At 39.3% G+C, this 27,379-nt stretch overlaps 1 protein-coding gene across 2 annotated transcripts; it reads right to left on the bottom strand.

The window, feature by feature from the left end:
• Positions 1–4,821: 4,821 nt before the first annotated feature.
• On the bottom strand, positions 4,822–27,379 carry HSPH1 (heat shock protein family H (Hsp110) member 1). 2 transcript variants are annotated; one of them, XM_069808050.1, is made up of 18 exons: positions 27,091–27,379; positions 26,230–26,287; positions 22,735–22,875; positions 21,745–21,867; positions 20,473–20,572; positions 17,478–17,611; positions 16,733–16,977; positions 15,585–15,813; positions 14,576–14,682; positions 13,106–13,239; positions 10,734–10,939; positions 9,807–9,938; positions 8,918–9,055; positions 8,373–8,498; positions 7,725–7,832; positions 7,501–7,620; positions 6,167–6,328; positions 4,822–5,686 (listed from the first exon to the last, which is right to left on the bottom strand). In XM_069808050.1, the coding sequence occupies exons 1-18, from the start codon at positions 27,195–27,197 to the stop codon at positions 5,486–5,488; spliced, it is 2,571 nt and encodes an 856-aa protein (XP_069664151.1). In that variant the 5' UTR covers positions 27,198–27,379; the 3' UTR covers positions 4,822–5,485. The 2 variants fall into 2 exon arrangements, with proteins under 2 accessions (XP_069664151.1, XP_069664150.1); XM_069808049.1 differs by lacking the exon at positions 9,807–9,938 and having other exon boundaries at positions 27,091–27,319.

The following is a 27,379-nucleotide window of genomic DNA, read 5'->3' as shown; positions in this document are numbered from 1 at the left end:
ATATCCACAAAGTACACAGACCTATAGCCAGCTGCTTTTCAATGGCAACGTGATTAGGTTACTTAATTAGCATCCTCCCAGCAGAATGGGAAACCTCAGCTCTGCCTTCCACACGGTCCAGAGGTCACCAGCAGCAATCACTCCTCCAATCATGCTAAATGCCATTTCGTGGTGCCATTTCTACTTCAGCATCATTTGGATGGGTCTGATCCTCCCTGGAGCCTCAGTTTCTCAAAACAAGGGGCTGGGTTACAGCATCAGCACCAGGCACCGGTACCCTACGTGCGGTCAGAGAAGGCTGGTGCTCCTGGCCCCCCTGTAGCCCAATTCCTCAATTCCCTTTCTCAGCCTCTCTTTGGGGGATCCTTCTCCTCCTCTCTTCCCGCGGGAAGCCAACGGGGCCTTTCCCAATTACCCTGCTGCTGGAGCCGTGGGTGGGTGAGCCCCTAGGGCATAGATTCATGCACTGCATTTAGTATTTAGAACTATATTTTCCTGCCTTGCATCTTCATCTCTATTTTAAATCACTAGGGGCTACATTTGAGTGACAGGATGGAGTTTCTTCATTCCACAGGGAATGCCTTTGGGCTTCTTCTATTTTCCCATATGTATCCTAGGTTCCAAGGAGGAAGAACATGGTCAAACAATATTTAAAATTGACTTCCTTCAGCCAGAAGAACTAGAGACCAGCTTTCAAGACACTTCAATATCTGAAAATGCAGATGTTAAAAGGTTTTATTATGCCTGTTATGCTTTTTTTAATGAATAAAAACAACTGTGGAAATTTTATGCTTAAATCTTATTTTCTTCTATGCAGTTTTGTCTCTTTCACCACTTTGAAAGTCAGCTGAAAACTATCTGCATTAACACCCGCTGAAATCAATACCAGTTTGGGGGATTGATCAAGGTCCATGGAATAAATAACATCTCACTTGGAAGGTTACATAAACATGTAATTTTGGAATATTTTTCCAAGAGCTGTGCTGTGGCTTATCATGGGGAGATACAAAATACAGAAATATATGCATAGGACACAAACATGATCTGTACCAGAGCAGTAGATACCATGGTAATCAGGTGCTCAGCTGTAACAGAGAAGTTAAAACCTCCGCTCAAGTTTAGTAACTCACCTGGCAGTCCAGTATCCTCATCTACAGAATAAGAGAACCAGTCGTCCTCATTCACATGAATAGAGAGCCAGAGCAGTCATAGCAATGCTTCCAAAGTCCCTTCTTCCTTATAGCTTGTTTAAACCAGTGACACTTTGTTCTGTTTGAGCTTTCTGTTATGTGTACATTGTGATCCTGCTTTCTGCTCCTCCTCTCCCCAGAAGTTCACCGAAGACTTCCTACCAGTTTACAGCTAGTATTACCCCGAGATTTGAGATGAGTCCTCCTTCTGCACCTCTTCAGAGGGTTACCATCCCTCCTGGACCCTTTGGCCAGTTTCCACTCCTGCCTCCAGGGAACACCCCCAGGTTCCCTATGATAAACTGTTAAAAAAAAACCCCCAAACCTACCTGTTCACCCAGCGCTAGAAGGAGGATCTTGTCCTGCAAGTCCTCAACTCAGACCAGCAACCCAAAGCTAGGGGGAAGCCTGTGCCTGAGGTTTGTGGACAGGCAGCAGCTTTTCTTTGTGCAACGGGCAAGGTCCCCAGTGCCTGCACTGGACCTCCTCCAGTTAAAAAAAAAAAAAAAAAAAATGGAAACAAGATGGTGCACTTAGGACATGTCTTTGCATTTCCTACAACAGGCTAAGGAACAAAAGGATGAAATTCAGTGTGAGATGGATTAGACTACCTTCTGCTAAATGAAAACTTCATTATATATGCAGCAAATGTATTTCGTATTCCAGAGAGATTATCTTATTTTGGCTCCATCATTTTCATCACATTTTCATCACTTTCTTTCCATGAAGAAAGTAAAACCTATCGCAAAAATGGGAGAAGCGGTAAATAATAAAAGGAACATTTCACTAAGGAGCATGATACCTGACCAAATGCTAAAATGCACAGTTTGAACTTTAGTCAGACTATGCACTGTTAGTCCATCAAAACATTCTAGATCAACCTTTGTGAGAGAGGTTATACAGTAGATAAAAGTAAATTTGAGATTTTACCTTTTCTATTATTTATTTTGTCCTTATCCTTTTGTGGTTCTAAGCTCTTAGTGGCTTAAACCACTTACAAATTTGATTTAAAAAAATAATTTCAGATTGTGCATAATTTCATAACTTTTAGTTCCACTAAACCTTTCAAAAAAAAAAAAACCAACCCATAATGGCACAGTAAAATAGAACAGTTCTGGTAAGTCCCCTGCATTTTACATAAGTTTGAATCATCTAAGATTCAGAACTATGGAAAGATTGAATTTCAGGCAATTTGATGTGTTGTGAGCTTGTAAACTTTATCTTAAAGAGAGAGTTAATTCACAAGTGTCATGTTGGGAAAAGAAAGGCAGTTAAGGAATGTTTATATGTGTAACTAAGGTTAATAATGACCTAATAAGGCAGTCTGAGTAAGTGCTTTTTGAGCATTTTCCACTCACATCCTTAAACATTTTTAGTGGGGATTTGACCTCCTTGTATACTTCACATAGATTTCTGGATAAGAAATAAAATGTTTGTATTTATTAGATGCTTTTCTAGGATCTTAGAAAGAAGTGGAGTCCAAAGAGTCTCAGAACACAGCTTGAGAAAACCATACCTCAAAAATAAAAATACATTGAATGCTGATGTAAATTCTCCCTACTAGTAATGCTGCTATAGCAAAACAGTTGTAAAGACAGGTAAAATTGGGAACTTAAAGCAGCGCATTGTAAGTAAATGTAACAACTTAACACACGCTATCCAAAATACTCCATCAAAAGAATTTCAAAAGCTTGTTTTAGAGTAATCGTTTTCTTTTGGAAGAAAAAAAAAAAGATTCAAACCTTTGTGCAATATTTAGTCAGTAACACAGTAAGGCAACTACACCCCCGTGCCAGTAAGATTAACCAGGCCAGCAATCCATGCCTTGCGCTGCTGGGTGTGCTGGTGTGGGGCAGCATGAAGGAAACTGCCACCCTGAACATCCTCACCTAAGACTGATGCCGATCAAAGGGGAAACACACATGATTTTCACGTATCTGGTAAAAGGTAAATTAGAAAGCAAGAAATTAATTAATTGAGGGGAAGGGAGAAAAGTTGAACCACTGATTTCTGCTTTCATTTCCCCCCTCCTAGGTTGAAGCACAAGCACTAAGAATTTAAATAAGCCACTTAATCATAAGGCATCAGTCACTTACCACACCATTAGCTGCTATGAAATAGTTAATGTTCCAGAAATCTGGAAAAAACCCAACCCCACAAAACTCCAGATCTGTCTGTTCTCCATGCAGACTTCTTTGAAGGTTCATTAGAGAAAAATTAGAGCAGTACCTTTTATCGAGGTAACTGAACACATCCATCACTCCAGGGCCAGCAGAGCTGCTTTTTTGTAGATCCAGGACTAGATGTTCCGACACAACTCTGCTTCAAATGTCTTTACAGAGTTTTCCTCTCATCAGGCTAAGCTTCCTCCTATGGCATCCTACCGATTTTACAATGTAAGTTTGTATCTTTTATGGTGCTAGAACAGTAATTTTTTGAAGTCTGGTCTAACTTCCTATTCTTTAGCTCTAGGAAAAGGATGGCAAGAAATTAAAGTATTCTGAGTGTTCCCTACTGTACACAACTCTCTAATGGTAGAGAACAGGCAGCTCAAAAGCAGCCAGTAACAGTAATCCAGTTGCTTATAGTCAATGCAGAAAACTGAGCACTACTGTGGGAAGCTGCACACACTCTAGTATTGCTCCCGCCCCTGGCTGTGAGAAGACTTAGGGTGCTGCTAAAAGCACCAACTAGAAGAAAAACACTTGCCATGAGTAGGATTAGTTGGCCCTAGAAAGCACCAGTCCTCTCACCTGTAATCCCTCTTCAGTAGTGCCAGTGGGACTAATTTCTTTTATCCTTTTGGTTTTGTTGCTGCAGACAAAATACTGCTGCAGACACACTAACTCTTTTAAAAAACAAACAAACAACCACAAAAAAACCCACAACCAACCAACACTGCATTTAGTGACACTGATCTTCCAGCACCTGGTGTCACATGCTTATATACAGGGATCTATGCTCCAATCCATCAGTAGAGATAACACTCTTTAGAATATGCTTCCAAGAAAAACCCTTCTCTCAGTACTTCAGGTGCCTGATTCCCTAGTAAAATTTGATGTCTAAAGCAAAGGATACAAACAATTGTTCAGCATCCTCTCCTGCTCCAAGTACCTAAAAATAAGCTTCTTCAATAGGCTACAGAGATTTACTTTAGAGGAATTCTTAATTTTTAATACCTTTATCGAGGTGTAAGCAGAGCCACTGGCTCAGCAGAACAGGCTGAAATCTCATTTTACCATTTCTGTTTAGTCTCTGCAACAAAAGGCAGCAGAGCCTGGCCTAAACATTCAATCAGGTTTTAACATCTTATTCTGAACCGCAGAACTCAGTCTCTAAGCTATAGGGTCCTGTGTGTTACAAACTTTGTCCTATGCTTTAAATCTGTGAAGTTTCCAGGTTCTCAGGTGTGTACAACCCTTGGGGCATAGAAAAGAAAGAGGCATAACTCATTAAGCAGCTGAGTTACTTTCAACTCACTGCACAACTGTTCTGTGCTAAGTGAGAGTTTTAAGCCTTTTTATGACTCTCGTGCACAGGAACACAAAGCAATGGCCTGTCACAAACTGTGAAAGAGGGCAACGCTTACACCAGAAATACCAGAAACAGGTAAACCCAATGAGTCAGGAGATACCAGTAAAATGAACTTTATTTTAAAGCTCATTAAAAAGCTTCACAATAACACTAACAGAATTAGCATTTCCTTCATTTTATGTACCCCACATGAAAAATGTATTGTTTAGCAAGAGATGAAACGTAAGCGTTTCTGCATGCTACTAACACATTTCACCATCTTATTATCTGATAAGTGCTTTGTACTGCAATAATCAAAAACCTTAGAACAGACGGATTTCTTCTGGAAAGTCCTTATGAATGGGACAGACACTGGCTTTTTACTGACATACCCAATAGATGTCCAGACAAAAGAAAACTACCTTGGAATCTACAAATGCCTACGAAGGTTTCGATTACAACCTTTTGAAGGAGCAGTATATTTCAGAGCAAGGGCTTCTTTTCATCTTTAGTGATGCAAATGGTTAAATACTGCACAGAAGCTTAGTATGAACTCACAATTCCACAGGAATCTGAAAGTTACCAAGGCAATTTTCCTTTTAGGATAGTCATGACCAACACTATTACTATTCTTCCTCCCATAACACAACATACCCCAGACAAGTCTTAAGAAAAAAATATAAATAGTTCCCAGAACAATGCATTCCCACCCCCCCCACCACATACAACGGCAAAAATATCTTCTGTCATGGGATGAAATAACTTGCTGCAAGTGCAGTGGTTTAGTCCAAGTCCATGCTAATGGTGTTTTGATCACTTGGATGACATTCGCCATTTTGTTGAGGCATTTCAGAATTTTTCTCGTCTTCTCCCATGTCTTCAGGTTTAAAATCACTCCGTTCATTTAATGGGTTTTCTTCCTTAGGAGAGTCAACTTTTGGTTTTGGTTGTGTCACAACAGGCTCACAGACATTGTTTAGCTCCTAAAAGAAAGGGAAAAGATGTGGTCAGAGTCTACATTAAGGACCACCAGCTTCACTAGTGTGAAGAGTCCTATGCCAAAAAGACTGTTTGAAACTTGCTTCTGTATTTGTTTCCCAAGTCCAAACTGACAAGTACTTATTGTACTCTGAAATAAATTAATTGGGCTACTTTCTGAAGTTCTGTGGGCAAAGTTCTTCAACTTAATATTTTGGATTTCACATGGGTTTTTTTCCAAGACTATTTTGTGCCTACAAGTAACACCAAAAGACTGAAAGACATAAAACGTCAATAAGCTCCACAGAATTGTATACAGTATAGTACAGCTCCTCTGCTTTCTACTGAATCTCTTCCTGTCCATACTTTCTAACTACCTTTTAAGAACACTGGAGCAGCAAGATGAAATTAGGGGAGAGGGAGGGGGACAGATATCAGTCTAGCTTTAGCACCAGCCTCTAAAATTAGTTTCTTATGGTACTTACCTGTAGCTTTGCCTTAATTTCACTTGAATGCACAGCCGGATCCTGATCTAAGCTCTTCTTAGCCTGTGCACTCACAGCATTATTCATCCACTCTACCACTTCACTAACACACTTCTCTACTTTCATCATCTCCATTTCATCAATATGGATGTATTTCTCATCCTGCCCAAATACAAATGTTTTGTATTAGTTAATAATGTCAAATTTTCTGTCAAGTTATGCCAAAAAGACTACCCCAATTATTTACAACTTATAATCTTTACTGATTTTCAAAACAAATAGAAGTTGGCAACAAGCCAGATCTGCTACAGCAAAAGACAACAATAAATACAGATTTCAAAATAAAGCTTCTTTTGCCCAATAATTAAACAAGAAATCTAGTTCACAGAGGGAACAGAGGCTTCACAAACAGGTCACAAAAAATATAACATTCTTAACAGGCCTAATAAAAAAACATCCCCTTCCTCCTGAAGGGTCTTACATGGGCTCAAGGTAGTTTAGACTGTGATTCTGCTGTACAAAGACAGGGAAAGGATCAGAGTTGTTAGGAGCATTCCCTACAGTGCCACAGTTACACAGTCAACTGATATCAGGAGCAGGACCTACCCAGCAACACAAGCCATGATTTTAGTCAAGAATTCTAAATACGGATTCAAGTCTTAAATGCGCTATTTCCAATGATGCTAATAATTTCAAGACTGTGTAATACTACTGAATAACTTCACTTAATGACAATTTTGTGATCTATAGCTGTTAAGACGTAATTGTTTCTGATGCAAGTCTCAATCTCAAAACTGAATTAGCTTGAGTGTTGTGAGTTTCCCTATTAAAAGTCATTAAGTTGAAACTCAAGTAGTAAATTTTCAAAAGCAGGAATTCTTATTAGGAAAGTAATCTTCAAACACCAGTGACAAAAAAAAAAACCCCAAACATCCATATATAATAAAGCTGGATGTTTTAGTTTGTCCTGAGTAGCTTTACATTAATGCTTCTCACCACAGCACAGTTCTTGTTCCCAAAAGAACTGGAAGAGCAGCACACTTCTAAAAGTCAGATTGGCCTTTAAAAGGTCAAGAATCAGACCACACTCTAACCCTCACTCTTTATAAGAATGTTCTTTTTGGCCTGAAAACATCCAGAAGTATCAAGTGACTGAAGATATGACACACTGTGCAAGATTTTTTGAGTACTGGGAAACATTTGCAGTGTTAAATTTGTGACCTATATATCAGTAGATTGCAGCTCATCTGAGAGTGAATTTGAAGCCTCTGCCAGCTGGTGAGCCTCAGTGAAACACTATGTGGTAAAAAGAAATGTACTTCAAGGCCACTTACTTTATTCCTGAATTCCCCAGCTATTGTAGCATAATACTGGAGCCTGTGTCCCAATTCTTCTAACAGCTTTGGTCGTTCTTCTGCTTCTTGATAGCGCGTTTCAATTGGAGTACCTAATTTCTAGAAAAAGCATTTCCTGTGTGTTGCGTGATTCACTAACGTTCATTAACACTGTTGTGTGGTAGTTTGGAAATTTTGCATTTTGGGCATACTAACAGACCTACCTTTAAATCCTCTAATTTGTCTACATACACCTGCTTAGCTTCATCCTCACCCTCTTCATACAGCCAGCCTTCTGTCTCCGTTAGAAGTGCAGAGAATCCCTGCAGATCCTATGTGTCAATATAATGCAACATGTAAAACATCAAAATACACACCAATTGACTATGTTGGTCTTGCAGTAACAGGACACTGGTAAATATATACGTTAATTCTTAGTCTCCTACGTAAAAATTACTTTTCTACTACAGCTTTTGCCTAATTAAGTCACTTAAACCACACCAGCTTCTGAACTGAGAAACACACACATCTACAACACCAGCAGCATTTACAGCCTTTCATCCTTGATTAGGCCAATGCTTGGGGTGCAGCTTTAATTCATGTTTTTGGTTATGGATACAGCAACACAGCTTCCCCTTCTAGTCACCAACTTTATTTTGAAACAAAACTTTACTCTGTGACAAAATTTATTTTCAGGGATATATACTATTTGCTAAGCCTGAACCTAATTCCAGATCAGTCCCAGCCATCATTCAAATGAGTTAACGGTTTTCAGCTATTTCCAGGGTGGCTATGAGAAAGCTTGACCAAGGAATACAAAATAGATACTTGGTATCAGTATTTTCAGAGAAGCTCCTGAAACCACAACCTACCTTTTCACAAACAAACTTTTCATATGGTCCAGACAACTTGTCCCTGAACTCATACACATACTCCTCCACTGCATTCTTGGCATCATTTCTTTCCTTCTCCAGTTTATCTTGCATAATCATCTTTCCCTGTATAACCATAGAAATATTTTAATTAAAAAATACCTATGTTCGAACAGCATTCTACAAAGCACAGCTCCTGTAAAACACAGTAATCTCCCAGAGGCCTTGGTTCATGTAACTGTTGGAATTCTCATTGCTATGCACCTGAAGAAATGGGTTGCACTTCTCTAGATTACAACAGCTTGAACAAATCTCTGATGTTACTCCATGGATCAGTGCTCTGATACTACTGCTATAAACAACACTTCAATCTTTCTTATTAACGTTTGTCAATTATGTGTTAAAGTTGGACTGTATATTAGCTCACTGTAAGTTATTTCAGTCCACATTCCAGGGTTACAGTAAAAGGTCAAAGGTTGCCTTAAAAAGCAGATGAATGGTTAATAACTGCAATCAAGACAGCAGTCTAAACCACATTAACTCACCTCTGTTTCAATATACATATTGAGGAGTTCTTTTCCTAACTCCCAAACCAAGTTAGCTTCAATAGGTAGGTCCACATTCTTCACTTTTATCTTGGGTTTTTTAGCTTCTGGGGGCTGATCACCTTTCTTCTCATTTGTCTGAGTTGGAGAAAAGAAAAACAGGATAATTTTCCTGACTGCCTTCTGATGAAGTAGCACTATAATGAAAGAAACATTCATAGGAAGAACATGCAGAGATTTTTCTCTGTTCTTTCAGAATCTTCAATATATAATTGAGGCACTTTCCTTTCAGGGATTCCATCTCTTATCCTAGTCTCCTTACAGTCTAATTGATGGAAAGTAAGTACTGAGCTACAGGAAGGACATTTCTCAGATATATGTTGTATTCGCAGGTTTTCCAGAAGTGCCCATCTACAGCTTAGCACTTCACCAGTGATGCTGACAGTGGTAAGATTTTAACCTAAACCACTTCTCATCTTATACAGATGAAAGAGCACACTACTAGCAATATCGGGTAGGCATATGTTTTTCACAAAGATTATTTCCTATTATGTTCATGAATTCCTGATCCCAACTTCCCTCAGCAGGCCTAATAAGCTTGGCCTCTAACAGCTGTTAAAAAATTGAAATGTCTGCAACCTGAACAAATTAGCTGTACAACACTGCATAAAGACCGAGCAGTGGTAAAGAGAGACTTCTTGCATGAATTCTTTTGCAAACTCCGTATGAAAATCATCGAGACATACACATTATTTTTCACAATAGAAAAGGTATAAAAATGAAAAGGTTCCGAGCACCAAGTTCCTTACTTTTTCCTGGAATATGTTACCATTTAAAAAGCCACCATTATAGAGCATAACATTTTCAACATAGTTAAAGGGTCACTCACTTTCTTGACATCTGGGATTTTGTTTTCTTCAGAGGGAGGTTCTGATGAAGGGGGAGGCTGTGATGTTTGCTGACCATCAGTTTGTACCTGGGACTGTGTTCCAGCCTCACTGTTCTCTTGCTGGATATTTTTCTGTAATGAAAGCCCAGGCACAAAGGATGTAGAAGGCATGTGCACTTGTATTTAGTAAAAGTTATAGGGCACTTCACTTCTGATGCACATACTGTACAGAGTGCCCTACAAAGCATTCTGTGCACACGCAGAAACACACACGCTTTAACTAACGGAGATACAGACTAGTGCAAGTTCAGAAGGACTTGTGAAAACGCTACCAGTGCCAGGCTTGCAGCATAATACTCATGCGCATGTGTGTGCACGCTACCACCTTCTCTCACAAGAAGTGGCTTTTAAGCTATTGAGTCATAGCTTAAGTTTTTTTCCCCCCTCAGAAAACTATTAAAACATCAAGTACACCATAACAGTGCTGCATTATTCCCCAGTGTTCCCCTCCCCTTCAATGCTGCAGAAAACAATCCAGCTTTCCCTTTCACAAAAAGTTTGAAAAAAAACTTTACTAATATGAAAGATTACACACAAATCCTTTTACACAGAGAGCATGGATGACTAATAATCCAAACCAAGTTTTCCTATTTGGAACAGTCTGATAACTATGGCAGCTGTAAGCAACCCCACCCTCAAGAAATCCACCTGCTGCTATTTGGCACTTTGCTCAATAATTGATTTTGAAATCCACACACTTTCAAGCTACCACAAATTTTCTCCTGTTCTTATGAAGACATATTTCCTGACAGCTATGCACATCTCAAAATTAACCTCACTTTGCTGTCTTCCTTTTCTTCCAGAGCATGTAACAGCAAAACACTTTCATCAGTAAAGGACATTCACACACAAGAAAGGTCAACTTACATCACTTGAGTTTTCAATAGGCCTCTGGTCCTGAGATTCCACTTCAGTCTCAACACTGACATCTTCACTCTCTTCACTTTTAACTGGTTCTACCATGGACGCAGTGGACACACTGAAAATGCCATGAGTATTGACACGGACTTTCACTTTAACTTTAGACTTCTCTCCATCTTTCTGGGCTGCCACATTCTGGATAATATACCTACCTAAAAACCAAAAGAATCAATACTCACACAGTGGAATTAAATAGGTAACTTACAGAGCCAGGAAAACACCTCCCTTTTTCATAGGGGACACATTTTCTAAATATTTGGTGAAGCCTCTGTGCTCATCTCATGGTCCCCAAACTGAAATGAATACCAAAAAAAAAGCAGCAGCATGCTGCTTTTCAGCCAACTTTACCTTACAAAAAGGAAGAATGTTTACTTTTGTCATCTAGGGTAGGTTCTCCTGCTGCTAGTAATACAGAGTAAATACAAAAAGCGAAAGCTCACTTCCCCTTACTTGTGCTATCTGTGATGCTATAGTGGGATGAAAGAAAACTACACAAAGACTTAGTCTAAGGCCAATGTTAAGTAGTATGTCTTTTTAATAAAGTTACTGCCCAACATAGAAACAGTATTCCTAGAAGTTTTCTTTTCAGCTTGTGACATCCATGTAAGTCTAAGTCTGCCATTACCTTTTACTCTAGGACAGAATGCAATTGTTTTGTAACTCCTGTAGTACCCGAAACAAGCATTGTGAAACTAAGAAACAGACAGACAACTAGTTTAACAGTGAATGAAGAATCAGATCTCCTTGACATTAAAAGCAGATGTATTTTTCCTGCCTACTACGTGGTTATGTGTATATCACCAGAATGGTGACCTGGAGATTATGACACTTGTATAGCTGCAAAGTACAAGTTCACCGATTTCATCACAGGCTGGATATACACACACCCCCCCTATTCCTTCACTAATAGATCTAAACCACATGCATACAAGCTTTTACCTACTTTACAGGCTAAAGAATGTAATCCCCCCTCTCTTATCCAATAATGCTAGAGCTGAGACTACCAGAAGAGAGGACAGGTCACATCAGAACTACTTACTCACCCATTAGGACTACTAACAATTCTCTTCTGAGCAGAGTTAATCAGTGAGTGCGCTGAAACCACTCCGATTTTCAGTTCTGTTCTTACCAGTTTACGGAACAGCAGTTAAACATCTTATTTGTTCAAGCCATATAAATTGAACACTCACAGATCCCACTATCAGTCTTTATGGTAAGAGTTAACATGAAAGGAAGTCTGCTGTTCCTGTAACTACAAAATAATGTGCTGGTTTCCAAGACATATGGTATTTGCACTTTGTGACTCTCAGTGAAACAACACATAATTTGCTTCAAAGTAGAGAAAATAACTGATGTTTCCTGTTAGGATAATAGTTTTTGGTAACTTTGTAGTGCCTTAGGTATTAGCTGAAATATTGGTAAATCAGATGGGAGATGTTTTTGCTCTATATATTCTCCTACCCATTTCAAGAATATTTATAAAGCTTATCTTTAACACTACAATTCTGGTGATACTGTATTTTAAGTGCATTGTTAACCAACAGGACAGCTGTATTGTCAAATAGTTAACCATTTCTTCTACCACTCTGGAAAAAAGTTAAGTTTTCTAACAAAACCAAGCAATTACTTGACAGCTAGTAATAGCTTTATCTTAATTTTACACGCAAACATACAACATTTAATTGCATGCTTAGAACTCAAGAGCAATTATTTAATTGGCCTGTCTTTACCATCACAATCTTTTTCTAACCACATTGTAAACTCTTTGTGTCAACACTGTCAATGCTGTAATTTGTCAAAAAGGATGAAAGAACTGATTATAAATGTCACCTAGACAATTGCAATCAATATTGTAGTCTTGTAGCTGCCATTATTTCAGGCTGCCTTGATTAAAACTTATTCAGCACTACGTCAAACCCAAAAAGTATAGGAAAAAACAACAACTAGTTACTCAAGACATGTTGAAGTTTTTTATATGCAGGAGATATTTCTCAAGTATTCCTAGCTTGCTTTAGTGATAAGCAGAAAAGAAGATTAAAAAAAGTTAAGAAGTTATCTTTCACGGTGAGAGTCCCATTCTAGCCCTGGGCATTCAGCTATAGTTTCCCCTAATTTCTTCAACAGACTGAAGCAACTTTAGAAACTAGAAAAATAGAAGATCCAAATTCAGTTACCTATGGAATGGGAGAAATTGAGTCCTTCAGACACAAAAATCTAAATATATACATCATATAACCATACTGTAACACAACACAGTTACAGAACCAATTTAAAACCGAACCGTGTGAGACAACACTATTTCCAGGACAATTACTTACCAATTTTTGACTCAGGATATGGGACTCCATTAGGATCAGAATAAAAAGCTTCCAACTCAAATGGACCTTTTCTGTAGAATGTAAGAACCTTAGAGAAAGGTGCTGCATGATTTCTGCTGAAGACCTCATGAACCCTAGAATTAAAGAGAAAAATACCACTTTTAGCAGAAAGGCTTTGATCTAGGGTCAGAAATCTTCAGAGAAACATCACCATGTTTTGACACATTTGGCCTTCTGAGCAATTCCAAGAAAGATACTTCACTACTGTACCATAAGGAAAAAAAATTATTGTTGTGTACTGTAATGGGAAATTGTCCTATTCCACTAATTTTTGAGTCTCAGAAGCAAATAAGTTTAGATGTAGGTGGCAATTCAGTGACAGACTATCAGCAGAACTCCAAAATTTGTTTCCTGCAAAGACATTATTCTGAACTTGGAATAGCATAATTTAAATCATAATTTGCACGGTTCCTCGGTTAGTCTCAAAAGGCTAATTATAGTCCTGTTAATTCCTTTATCATTTACTTTCTGTGGCTCAGTTGAGAACCCTGACACCAGATTATTATTCATTCCTTGATATGACAGAAAGACAACCAGCTTTATTTTATGTTCTTCCTCTAGGGTCTGTCCGCTATTATGCCAGTCTGATTCTAATTTCCATCTAAGTTTTGTCTCCTAACTATGGAAGGATCTCATCTAATAACCTAAATGTAAGAAAATAAGAGCTTCACCTAGAATGTGAACCTGCAGGTTGCCCTCAGAAGTATGTGACAGAACAATTAAGTTCTGCATCTCCACACAAGACAGACAAAAAAGGAAAGACTGAATTACACAGAACATGAGAAAGGTATGAACAGGTCCCTCAAACTCTAAACTTTCCAAAAGCTAAACTCAGACCTCTTTACATCCTAGACAGCAACTGCATTTCCCACAGGCATGGCATAGTTAATAGCAGAAAGGTCAGAGTCTTAAGACACTGCAATTGCAAGAAATTTCTTATAAAACCCCAAGAATTAAATCCTTGCTTCTGTTTTCAGCCAAACAGCATCCATGTAAGCTCACAATATTAGCATAAAGCATAATGTTCTTACTAAAACAAGAATCCAGATAGGTGTTAGGAACACCTTGAGTAAAAAAAAGCCAGAAAGGAAAGCGGGATCAGGATCCAGCAGTTATTCTAGTTCATTTTGTATTCCAAAACCTGACAACCAGTAAGGGCAATGCAACACAAGATACTGGTAGCTCATTCAATCACAATTTTTTTAACCATTTTTTTTTAACATATGAGGAGTTACAGTTAAAATTTCAATGCATGCCTTTACACAGTCTCCACTATCAGCCATCTCTGGTACATGGCCTACAGGTTTTCTGCATCAGAATGCCAAGATCTTAATTTAAATGCAACCAAGAACATTATGCTTGAATTATGAAGGCCAAAAGCTTCACAAAAATGTAGTTTGAGCTACCTACCCTTCAGTGTCCTCTGCTTCTGTGTTCCACAACAGAGATATTGGGAATGGTGTAGCATCTGTCACAGAGAATTCTCTAACTTTAAAAGCTGGAGAAAGAATTGCACACTAAACAAAAAAGAGACATGCATTAAAGGTGGTTAACTGCTCTACTCCACCCGCCCCCAAGACAGCTAAACATCTTTAAACAAGAAAGAGAACTGTATTACTTTACTAAAACAGAGCTAGGCAAATCGCTTGATTTCAATGGAGTATGGTAAGAAAACAGAAGTTTCATTAGCAGCACTTTTGGCCTTATTCTTACTGTAGCTTGTGAAAAAAGGTAAGTCTAAACCAGGAATGTAAAGAATGGCAGTGCTGCATTACTTAGTCCTAAAAGAAGTGGTGTTTATCTTACAAGTCCTCCTTCCTTCCCTGGAGACAAGCGATTGCTAGTGATGGAAAGCAATTAGTGAGATGGGGTAAAGAAACAAGTCAAAGAAGAGAGGGTGAGATAAGAGAATAAGTAAAGGAGAAAAGGAAGAAGGGAGAATGAGTTGTTTGCTTGTAAAATATAGTTCAGTAGTTGGAAACTGTAAAAATTGGGGGGAAATAGAATAAAAGTCTGTTTCACATTGATGGAAAGTTGGATACCAGAAAATGCAAGCTTGCAGTGTTTTGGGCGTACTTCTCATTAACTTTGCTGATTAAAAATGTCTCTTCCCTCAGCTTGACAGCAACTTAAATTTTTCTCATTAAAGATCCATAGATCCTGTTCTTTTGAAGAGTGGACTGCTTACAGAATACACCCAGTATCAGCACTTTCAGTAAAGTACTGCACCACAGAGGAGCGCTCTGGACTTTTTAAAATAGCATTGTCCCATAGAAAGACCCAGTGAACATGTATGTTCCTCTGCATACTTAAAAATGGACCACTTCTGCCATTTCTCATAACTGCTTGGCTAAGTCTTCACAGAAGTGCTCTCAAGAAATTTAACTGCTAAGTTTATCAAGCGTTGCCAGAACTATACCTGCAGAGCACAGCCCCTAGCTATAGCTTCATCTGCATTCAGCGTTGTACTGACATCCTTGCCAAAGAATTTCGCAATCCTCTCTTTGACAGCAGGAATGCGGGTTGCTCCTCCCACAATCTCTACAGCAGTTACATCTTCCACTTTCAGTTGTGTTTGTTCCATTAATGAAAGCAGAGGCATCTCTATCCTTTGCAGCAGGTCAGCACACAATTCTTCAAATTGTGACCTAAGGAAGGAAATGGAATTAACCAAAGAATGCCTGTCCCACCATTAAGACTTCCTGGTATTCTTGTTTCCAAACTGATGCTGACCAGGTTTGTTAACTACACTGCAAGGAGACTTAAAGCTAAACCCCTGTGAGTAGGCTGAAGCAACAACCATACATAAGGTAGTACATGAACAGCTGCTTACTGATTTTCCTATGCTACTATCAATGTAGTTAACTAAGATAAAAGTATTGTTTGGGCAGGTGCTATATATTTCCCTACAGCAGAGGTTACAGATAAGAATACAAGAAAACACTAATACTTCCTTTACAATGAAAAACTGTTGCCTAAATACTAGAGGGAAGAAAAAAACCCCACGACTCTTGGCAGTAGTTACAGGACTAACGGTGACTACAAATTAAGTTGTGCCTGTGAATGTGTGCAAAAGAGACAGACACACACAGACTTCATTTAGACTCGGGCCATAACCAAGTCATCCCCCATAAGCACCGTGTCTGTCCTCCATTTCTCTGCCAATATCCAGAGTACAGTAAGAACAGAAAAAAAAGGAACAAAGCTTCAATTGTTGCTATCTTAAGAGCAGTATGGGATTTAGGTTACCTAAAATACGCAGGAGGCCTACATATGCAGCCAACCCCCCTGGGTCTGGTTTGCACGCATCAATCCATGGTTTTAAGAACGTGTCATTCTACAGAAAGAATCCAAGCTTCTTATGCATGCATTATTACACTGAAACATTGCTCAGGTAGCTGAACATTACATTTCACAGCCTTAGTTATTTTAGTATTACAAAAATGCCATAGCTATTCAGCACTCACGCTTAATTTTAGCGCAGTAAGTTTTTTTCAAATATGGAAAGAAACACTTGTTTAAGAAACATGGCCACCAAAGCAACTGCCTGTCTTGTACAGCACTCACCTGTTCATTTTTCCAGATACATCAGTATCATTCATGAAACACTCAATATTTAGGGGAATGTCTGTGCTATTTGAACTCATTAGTTTCTTCAGTTTCTCACATTCCTGATACAGACGAAGAAGAGCTCGAACTTTTGCTTTCGGATCCAGCTTATACTTCGATTTTATTTCTGCACAAAAGTAATCTACTAGCTTTCCATCAAAGTTTCTTCCACCTAGGAAAGGGTCAAATGCTGTGCCAAGTACCTGGTTTGAAAGAACACAATTATTTGATCTTACACTTAAGTAAAAATCAAATGGAGTAGCAGCCTTCCAATACCAGCAAGCCTTTGCTTCAAAAAAGGTTGGGGACAAGTCAGCTATTTTCCAATGCACAGGCTTAAGTACTTCAACCAACCACATCAGCCAAAAATTGCTCTTCACTTTTACAGTGGAGGTAAGACTAAATAACTGTGACAATCCTAAACATTCACAATTTTAATCCACACACATGTTCATTTAGATAAAACAAACTAAATGACAGCAGTTGTATTTTATATCTTACATTGGTGTATTGCAATGAATTTACAGCCTCCATTTGAAACCATCCTAATGAAATGAAGGACACTGATAAGAATCTTCACCTTTTGACTCACTGCCATCTCCCATACATTAAGTTATTTCAGAATTTTAAAAACAAGGCAGGTTTATAGTCTATGTGATTCTAATGTCTCATAAACCCTTTTATTTTAATTTCATCTTACTACCTTCAGTTTACTCTTGTTGAATGCACAGGCTGATACTTGAAATGCAGAATGTCCCATATCAACAAACACAACTATCCGTGGCTTCTCTTCAGGAGCTGGAAGGTCTTGTTTATAAATTCCATAATTCAGAGCCACTGCAAAACAATGTCAGATATTACCAATGCAATCTCTAGTAAGTCTCCAATTACATGCCAACACATCCCTGTGAATATTAAGGTATCGATTGAAGAGCAGCAAGACAAATCCAGACATACACCTACGCAAGGTCTTACCTACGTGGAAGCTTTATTCCATTAATACATGTTGTAGGACCTGAGAAACAAAACATCCTTCCTCAGTCATTCTCTCTATGTGTTGAAGCATGCAAAACTAAGAAGCAACAACCCTGTTCGGGGGTTTTCTACTTTAATCTCTTTATTAACAACCTTTTTTTTTTTTCTTTGCATAGTTATCAAAAACACAGACCATCTTTACAACAAAACCAAAACCCAGCTTTGTATTTATAAGGAGTATCTCCCAGGCATGAAGGTTTTGCCCGAGAATGGTATAAATGGTCAGCACAGGCTGCAAAAGGGATGAATCTCAGTCTATACAGAGTATCAGGCAGGGACAGTTCATGTGCTCTGAAGAGCAATGTTTTATAGTCACACCAACATTCTCTCACTTCAGGAGAAACAGACACTGACTCCCTCTCTCACATCAAAAGCAGTAGTTCCAGACCAGCTGGAACAAGGACAGCCAAGTTTCCCACTGATCAGAGACTTGAAATTTATGGATTCTAGTGTCTAATAAAGTTCCCCTGCAGTTGGTACACTCATTCTCATCTGTGTGGATTCTTTGGGGTCTGTGAAAACCCAGTATCGGCAGTAATTAACCCCTCCCACAAGCAGTTATTAAGAGGTGGTTAATTAAAAACAGGAAGTCTATTTCACAAAATGTATCTGTTATAGCCCCAAGATCTAGATTTGACTGAAATTGTGTTTTGGTCTGTTCATTCACATAACATTCCTATTTCTGAGCAGACTGAACACATTGCCCTTGTTTCCAAGCTAAAAATAAATTTATGAACAGAACTTGTGAAACTTTATGAAAGTCACAGCAGAATTTACCTTTTCTTAAAAAACAAAACAAAAAACAAAAAACCAACCCCCTGCCCAAAAACACCCCCCAAACAAACAAAAAAACCCCGACCAAAACCACAAACAATTTTTCTTTTCTGCCCTACTATACCTCAGGACCCCTACCCCGAAGAGACAATCAAAGATTCTTACATTTAAAATATTAGAAAAACTTGGATGGTACTCATTAGCCTTGCAAGTTAAGGAAAACTAGAAATGCTATGTGCTACACGGTAAAGAAAGGCTGCTGGTGCAATCAAGGGGATGAAAGAGCTACCCGTTTTTCCAGGGACTGTTCATCCCAATGGCAAAGCTTCCAAAGACCCTGGCTAAAATGGCCTGAAAAGCAATCAAGGTTCTTGCACGGCCAAAGACTGGCCTGAGCTGTTCTGCCAAACAAACAAAAGGGAAGTGACAAAGCCTTTAGCTGGCTTATAACACCCCATCATGAGAGGTCATCTCTGAATCAGGTGTGAAGGATTACTTTTGCTTCAATACAGAAAGGGGTTGGAAAGGTACTGTTTTGACTGCTAAGGTTGGAAAACACTCCCCCCCCCTGCCCTTTTTTTTTTTTTTTTTTTAAGATTACTAAACCAACTTTTTTTTTCCTTTATGAATACAAAGTTTCTTCATAAACATTTTGAAAATGGAATTTGAAGGTTAAAAATAGAGGGCTGGATATTCGTACTTCCTCCTCCTCTCTCCACAGTCACCCTAGAGATGTACAAGCGCTGTAACTCAAGAATCCAGGCATGTGGGACAAAGTGTACCTACTGCGGGGTCCACACTTACCCAGCTCAAGAATTCATGCTACCACACATTGTCTGTAGCACTCTTTGCTATATAAACAAAGAATTAAGCTAAAGCTAGATGACAGAAACATGCACCTATGGCTTTTGCAATCGATCCTGCAATGATCAAGACAGACTTGCTCTTCATTAGGTGCAAATATATAGCATTCAATGTAAAGAGCATAATACTGATGAAACAACTGTGTTCACTAGAAATTCTATACATTACCATGTAAATACTCATCTGAAACCGATTCTGGAAAAACATTTTAAGATACCACTCCATCAGTGCATACTTAAGATTGCTTTACTCCTTAAAAAATATAAAATAAAATATAAAATTCAAAAGCATTAATCCAGCTGGTGTGCACCAAACATGCTTGCATGGAACATTCTCCCAAAGTAAATTCTTCCTTACTTATCTAACTAATGTGTGCAATAGGAACAGAAAAGTAATTGTCTTCTGGTACAGAACTCCACTTCCCAATTCTTTTCCCAGGAAACAAGTGCTAGTTATTATGCCATTTAAAAACATGGAACAAATGCTCTCTCAAACACAAACAGAAAAATGCAGGAAGACAGGTTAAGAATGCTTGTTTTAAGAAAGACCAAATAAACTCTTCATTCTGCCAATGTGTTTTTAGAGTTCCAAACAGATTAGCAAAGGAGATTAATTGCCTTTTGTGTGTGTGTGTGTTTTAAAACCACAGTTACACTGACAAAGGCCTTGGAAATCACAAAGTGTTTGATGCTTAATCAAGAAACTTCCTTCACGAGTGCCTAAATCCCACAACTGCGTCATGAGGTTTCTTCCATGAAATCTGGACAGTAAGCTAAATGGACAAGTAGTCTAGGCACATGACTCCTAAGTATGTACTCAGGGAGATAACTATCACTAAAGCTTCATCTCTTCTACCCCTTCACACAGAAGACATTAAAATGAGACTGTAAATCAAGAGAAGAGCAACAAGTTTTTAGAACATGTCTCATTTCTGATTTTTCAAGTCAGCCTTCTTTCTTAGAGTAAGTAAATGCACCCTCTATCACACCCTTCATTTGCAGAAATTGCTATTTTACTCTACTTACCTGCTGTCATGTCATTCATTAGTCTAAGACAATTTAATCCAACAATCTGAGCTGCATCCAGAAGGGACCTCCTTTCAGCATCTGTGAAAAATGATGGAACCTGAAGAAAACAGGTGAGAATGGAAAGTTAATTCCAGAAAATGAGATATCACATTGTTTATTTGAAAATATTAATTTAAAAATTGTATCTGTCCCTCCTCTTTGAGGAACACACTTGCTCACTGCAAGTCTTTTAATATGCAACTATTGTACTGTATCGAGACTTCAAATATTCTATTCAATCACACTGAGCTGGAATTAAACAAGCACACGCTAGCATCAAACAAATGAGTTAGTTGTATACAAATGCTGGGAACCTTAATTACTGGTGCAAGATATGAAACTGGGTATTATTGAGATAGAGACATGGAATAACCTTAATCAGAATTAGTTTATATACTCCTGTCCAAGAAAGTAAAGGGCAGGGGGTAGAAGTACAGCAATATTACAGATGAGAGATACAAAGAAATAAGGGATAATGAATAAAGAGAATCTGTTTTGGCCAAAATTGCTTTGGGCAAGAAGTGGTAAGAAATACTGAAGGAATATATTGTTGAAAATTTGTTACACATCTCCAGCATTGGCATTGGACAGTGACCTCTGACGCCCTCAGGGACAGAAACTACATCATTAGAAGACACTAACTTTGCAGGTATCAACTGGAGAACAAATTCTTCTAATAACAGAACTAAATATTCCTAGATACAACATGAGACAGACTTGTTCAAAGAGTCATTGAGTACACAGAGGCAGATGTTATTTTATACTCAGGCTTTGCAATGGAATGACTGTTCTTCATCTGAGGTCATTTTCTGTGCAGTCATAAATTGAAAAAAAAAATTAACTTACTGAGAGGATGAACATAAACAGGACAGAAACTAAAGTTTTCAGCTGCCAGAGGGCAAACTTTGATAAACAAAGGCACCTTTAATGAGTAATTAGTGCGCCTAGTCATAGAAACAAGCTGCAGAAGGGTATATATCAGATCCCAGAAGTGTTCTGGGTCCAAAAGTTCAGACATCTCCAAGAGAATGAGTTCATGAATAGGGTCAGGGTCTAGAATACGGAAGCAGCCCTGGGATTTCTTTAAGTCAGAAGCTCTCAAGCTAGTTAGGATTAATCCTTTCGTAAGTGCTTATGCAGTGTTCTTTTTCACTCTACATGAATAGAAACAAAATGCCCTCAATAGTTGAAGTTAAAGACATAATGTTCCTGTACACTACAATTACTTACAGAAATAACACAGTCTGTTACTGGCTTTTTCAGGTTACTCTCTGCAGTCTCCTTTAATTTAGTCAATAACATAGCTGAAATCTGTTCTACACTGAAGATATGCTCCTCATCCATGTACATGACCTGGATAGAAGAAATACATAAAATAATTACATTATGTCAACGGGAGGAAAAATTACTTACATTCAATGTTTTTTGATACACTGCTGACTAATAATACTTCATCAATCATGACATGCTTAATTATTTCATTACAGGACTCACTAAGGCACCAGTTCAAGGTATGGAGAAAAGCAGCAAACCAAACACACAGCCCTAAGCTAGGGTCTTCATTAGTGAAGCAGCATTGTTTGCTACACCAGCAAGGCTTCATTATCAATATTTTTATATACTTCTGAAAATGAACACAATGTTATTAACTGCATCTATTCTAGGAAAAGCTGACATTGTATTAGCAAACTCCTTGAAATGTAAGCAAGAGTCAAACCTGCAATGTGGTACAAACTGGTTTTGAACATCTGTTTCAAGTAACTTATATCAGGCAGTCCACTAAAGACAAACATGTCACTCATTTATAGCAATTATTCTAAAGAAGAGTTCCCTACTACTTTACAAGGAATTTGTAACCACATAATTAGACTGTTGCAATGCGTTCAGCACAACAGTGACAAAAAGGTTAACACTCTGCAGTAAAACCATATGACCTCATAATTATCTTAGCAGTTTTTCTGCCAGGACGTTTGAGCTGGATGTGTAATTTGCCAACAGGGAAGCTCATATTTCAGCAATTATTCGCAAATAAACCTTAATTTGATAGTTAATATCCACTATTTAAAGATGAAGCTGTCTATTCATACAGAGCTCTTTAACAGACAGGTTAAAGAAAACCTTTAGGGTAATTAAATGAAACCCATATTTTCATGACTACGTGCTGAAATGTAAACTTTTAAATGTAGCTCTAAAACCCAAAAAGATACACTGCAAATTTACCTTTACTCCAACTCCACCATTCTTCATAGGAACCAAATCATAGCTCAACTTTTCTTTTTCCTTCTGAACAAAAGGATCATTAAATGCACGGCCATGGAATCTCTTGAAGTTAGATACTGTGTTGTGGGCATGAGTAATTTGCTGTAAAGAAATACAGGATATTTAGAAATCCACTCTTGATTGACCTGCAATGTTCAGTGCTGTTCTGTGTGCCCCCAAGCATCAGTCAAGTTTTAAGACAACTGCTCACTCACTTGTCACATCTCTTTCTGTAACACCTGTAATTGCTATCTGGTACTTTCTATTAGCTCATTACTACAGAAGATTATATGAGTCAGTGACATAGATACTTGCAGACCATTATACATTAAGTATTATAAGGATTATACAAGTATCCCTAAAAACTTGAAGCAATGAGGTGAGCAGTAACAGGATCTATAGCACCTACTACTTTAGTCACCTAATTTGGACAGAATTCAAACAATTAAAGATAGGAGCCAGCTTCACAACAAGTAGCTGCACTGCTTGTAAACTGGCCCTCCAATCCCAACCACCTCACCTCCAGCTGTTCACTTTAAACCCCATTACATTAAGTGCAAACAACTGGTTCTGCGGTGACTAAGCTTCAAGCTGATAAGTCTCCCCACACACTTCAATAATTTTTTTTTCCTCTGAGATACTTTTAAACCACTTCATTTCCCTGTTCATGTTCACCTAACAGCCATTCAAATTCTTGCACCAGACTAAAGAAGGATAGGACTGCATAGACAACAGCAGGAAACATGAGACTCTCTGGTGGTAACGATGTCAGCTTAAAGTATATGCTCAACTACAGTGCAAGCTCCCCACAGAACCAACTGACCAAGAAAAGCATTCTTTATCAGCAACGCAATGCAGAACAGGAATTAGACAACTAGACCAGCCTAAGAGATATACAGCAAGTATCTCAGGGTAGAATGAATCCTATTCTATTGGAGAGAAACTATAAAAGCACATTGTTCTCTCCAGAAGAGATTTAGGCAGGCACCAACATATTGCATGCTAACAACTCAAATGACAAGCATACCGAGGAAGTTTTCTAGCATTCACTTCCCTCAAAGGGAAAGCATCAGTTTCTTATTGCCTGCAAAATTTTCTATCATGGAATTGAAGAATCTGAGCTACATCTTATATTAGAAAGCTATGCAACTATGACAGTTCTCCAACAGAAAAGCTCCCTGACAAAGCAGCAGGCCATACCCATAGTATTAAACAGTAACTTTCAGAAATCTCTCTGTGTGGAGAAAAAGATGTCACACCTGAATTCCCTACCAGGAATCATCCTTGGTTTATTCTAGCCACCAAACAGTGCTCAGAGATTATTAGTAAGAGCACGAGTTAGTACAGGCCAAAAATCAGACCAGGAACTATTCCAGCACTTTAATGCAAGAGCGTATTTAGGTTCTGTGTTCAAGATGGTTTTCCAGGATGGTTTCAGTTATTTGTATAGCCATAACTTCAGAGTACTTGAATGCTACGTAATTCACAGCTCTATTGGTGAAGAACATAGAAGCAAAAATTATTACCATGCAGCGGGCAGAGAAGCACAAACACTCTGGTAGCTTTTACAGCCTAATTTAGAATTAACCTCAGAGCCTTTTCTAAGAGAACAATCTTAAGATATTTTTAGAGTAATTGTATGCCATTAGGTCTGTAGCATGTTTTAATATCTTCCTGCTTAGTCACAATTAAGAAAGCTGAGAATTATGGTCTGTTAAGCAGCATACTGTTCTCATCTCCAATGCTACCAGACTTAACTAAAGGAAACAGAAATTCTCTGAAAATTCACTCCAACAGCAGCTCCTCAAGTGTTAAAGTAAGAGAGCACCTCTGAGTATTACAAGCTCTCTCACACATAAACACATTGTTGAAGTCACTAGTTAAAAATGGTTGTGTTCTCCCCCCCCCCGCCTTGTTTTGTGGTGTTTTTGGAGTTATTTTGTTGGTGTGGTAGGTTTCTGTTTTGTTTTTTTAAAACTAAGAAACTCATTCAAATGAAAGGGATCATTTTACTCCTTAAGTAGCTACTACACCCCAGGACACTGAAAATATAACTCTCAGTTGTCTGTGTCAAGAAACTTGCCCATTTACAAAAGAAACACATTTTACATCTCAGGTGGTCAGCCACACTAGACCGCTTACAGCAAGAGAAATTAATGCTCTGACATCTTTTATCATTTTAAGCACTACATTCCTTTTTTTTTTTTCTTTTGGCAAAATTATCTAGTTTCAACTGCTAGAACAACGAAGCATGAAAGACTCACTATAGTAAGTCTGAAGGCAACTGAAGTCACAGGTGTTCATCACTGCAAACACGTGCTTTTTAACACAATTCAAGAGACAAAATCTACTTCACTTTTAGCTTGCTTCACATTTTCAACAGCGTTTACTGGAATAATCCAACAATACTGAAACACACTTGAGAGTACATAGGATTCATATCACTTGCTGTTTTGAATAACAACTCATTTCTGTACACTGATGAATCATACTAGTTCCCCAACTTGACACAGTAGAAGCAGTCAAATAAACAAACACAATGCTAAAATGAGATTTAAGGAAAAAACACAAACACATATATATTTACTTTATTACTCCAAATATTAACCTGTAACTGAAAGTGTATGTGTGCTTATGAACATGTAACCTATTCGTATTTCCTTGGTTGTTCAAAATTAAGAGAGAAGCTATTACAGTGGGGAAAAAAAGTCTCCTTTAGTCCTCTCTCCATGGAAACCCACTGCAGTCCTTTTACTACACGAGAGATCTTCTGCACAGGCCAGCAGAGGCTGCACGCTTGGTCCCCACCAGCGGCTGTTATGTAACAACCTACAATGCAACACCTAAGGATTTATTTAACCATTACGTTTAGTTATTCTAAGATTTGTCAGAATTAAACTCTCCTAAATTGAAAATACTACTTGGATGAAGAAAACATTCAATCTTTCAGAACACCTCAATCAAAAAAACCAAACTGAGGACTTACACCTTCAAAAACACAGGCATTTACCGTTCAGTGAAACCAAAGGTAGCAAGGTACCTAAATAGCTTTAAGAATCTGAGCTGAGACTCTCCCTTTGCATCTAATTTTAAGAAACTATACACAGCATTTAAAAGGTTTTCTGACAAGTGCAAGGAAAACCCTACATACAACCATTAGGAAAAGAAGCCTGATGGCCGTGAGTTGTCAGAAAAGGAACACGTTCAACTGGAAAATATTACCATTAATGAAAGAGAGAGCAGAAACATTCTAGCAAAAACATCCTGCATTTCTCTGAAGATAGCATGGCAGAATAGTGCAGCATTTCTAAAATACAAGGCTTGACAAGGAAAATGAAGTTGTTTCATTTTAACTACAGCGAGCCAACTCTCTTTACACCCACTGGTACCTGAACAGTTTGCACTGGCTGATTTACTGTTACATGCAAATGCCAGGAAACGACCTACCCGACCTACCTGGTTTTTAGCCGAGACACCAATAGCTCTGTTTTTGGATCCAAACGAAACCACCGATCTGAAAAGAACCAACAGGCTAATTAACTCAGTACTGACAATAAACGCGACCGAGGACCGTCACAGATAACGTTTTCTACGATTGCAAATAAAACACCCCAGGTCTTTCTGTTGAAGTGGCATTCTTCCAGCTTGTGGTAAAACACTGTAAGACGGCTCTTATCAGTCTTAAGGGCTTGTCTCGAATCCAGGACTTTTCACAACGGTTCATCCAGTTAAGCACGATGATGGCAATTAAGAGCTCCCATTCCCGACTGCACCCTACCCATCCGCGTTTGGCTGCTCGTTAACTTTACAACTAACTCCCGCTTTGAGCCTGAACCTTTCTACACCTGACCTCAGACTAAAGGACAACCGTTCTGGGGCAGTTTTAAGAGTCCGCCCGACCCCAGAGCGAGAGAAAAAAAATAAATAAAAGAGCGTGCGTGTGCGTGTCCCATTTAAACCGGCCTGCCGCCCAATTAGCCGAGCAGCCCCCCCACCGCGGGCTGGCCTCCGTTTCCATCTCGGTGACCGCAGGACCCGCTCAGGACCCCCGGTCTCGGGGACGGGGGGGGGGACGGGGGACGACACACAGACACACAATTAGCCGTGCCCCCCCACCCCCGCAGCCTCTCGGGGGGTCCCTGACCGGCCCCCCACGGCGGACACCCCCTCCCCCCCCCCCCCCCCAGCCACCCCCCCGGAGGCTTCCAGCACTTTTCAGCTCGGCCCCTCCGCCGGCCACTGACCGGCTCCTACCCGCCCTCCACCGCCCGGGAGGGACCCCGCCACCCCCCCACCGCCTCCGTTCTCCTCACTCACGGCGTGCACCGGTCGCTGAACTCGTTGGCGACGGTCTCGATGCCGCCGGCCCGCGCCACGGCGATGTAGCAGCTCTGGAAGCCCAGGTCAAAACCCACCACGGCCATGATCCCGCCGCAACGGGGGGGGGAGGCTCCCACCCTACCCCGGCTAACGATCCCGGCGCTGCGGCCGCCGGCCCCGGTACCGCGCCCGCGGCGGCTCCGTGCGCAGGCGGGAAGGGAGGGGAGCCGGCGCCGCCGCTGCTTTAAATATGACAATGAGACGAAGTTTCCAGAAACTGCGGCAA

This window comes from Haliaeetus albicilla, chromosome 20 (assembly GCF_947461875.1).
Source record: "Haliaeetus albicilla chromosome 20, bHalAlb1.1, whole genome shotgun sequence".
Classification (NCBI taxonomy): Eukaryota; Metazoa; Chordata; class Aves; order Accipitriformes; family Accipitridae; genus Haliaeetus; species Haliaeetus albicilla.
This window is presented reverse-complemented; position numbering and strand designations above follow the sequence as displayed.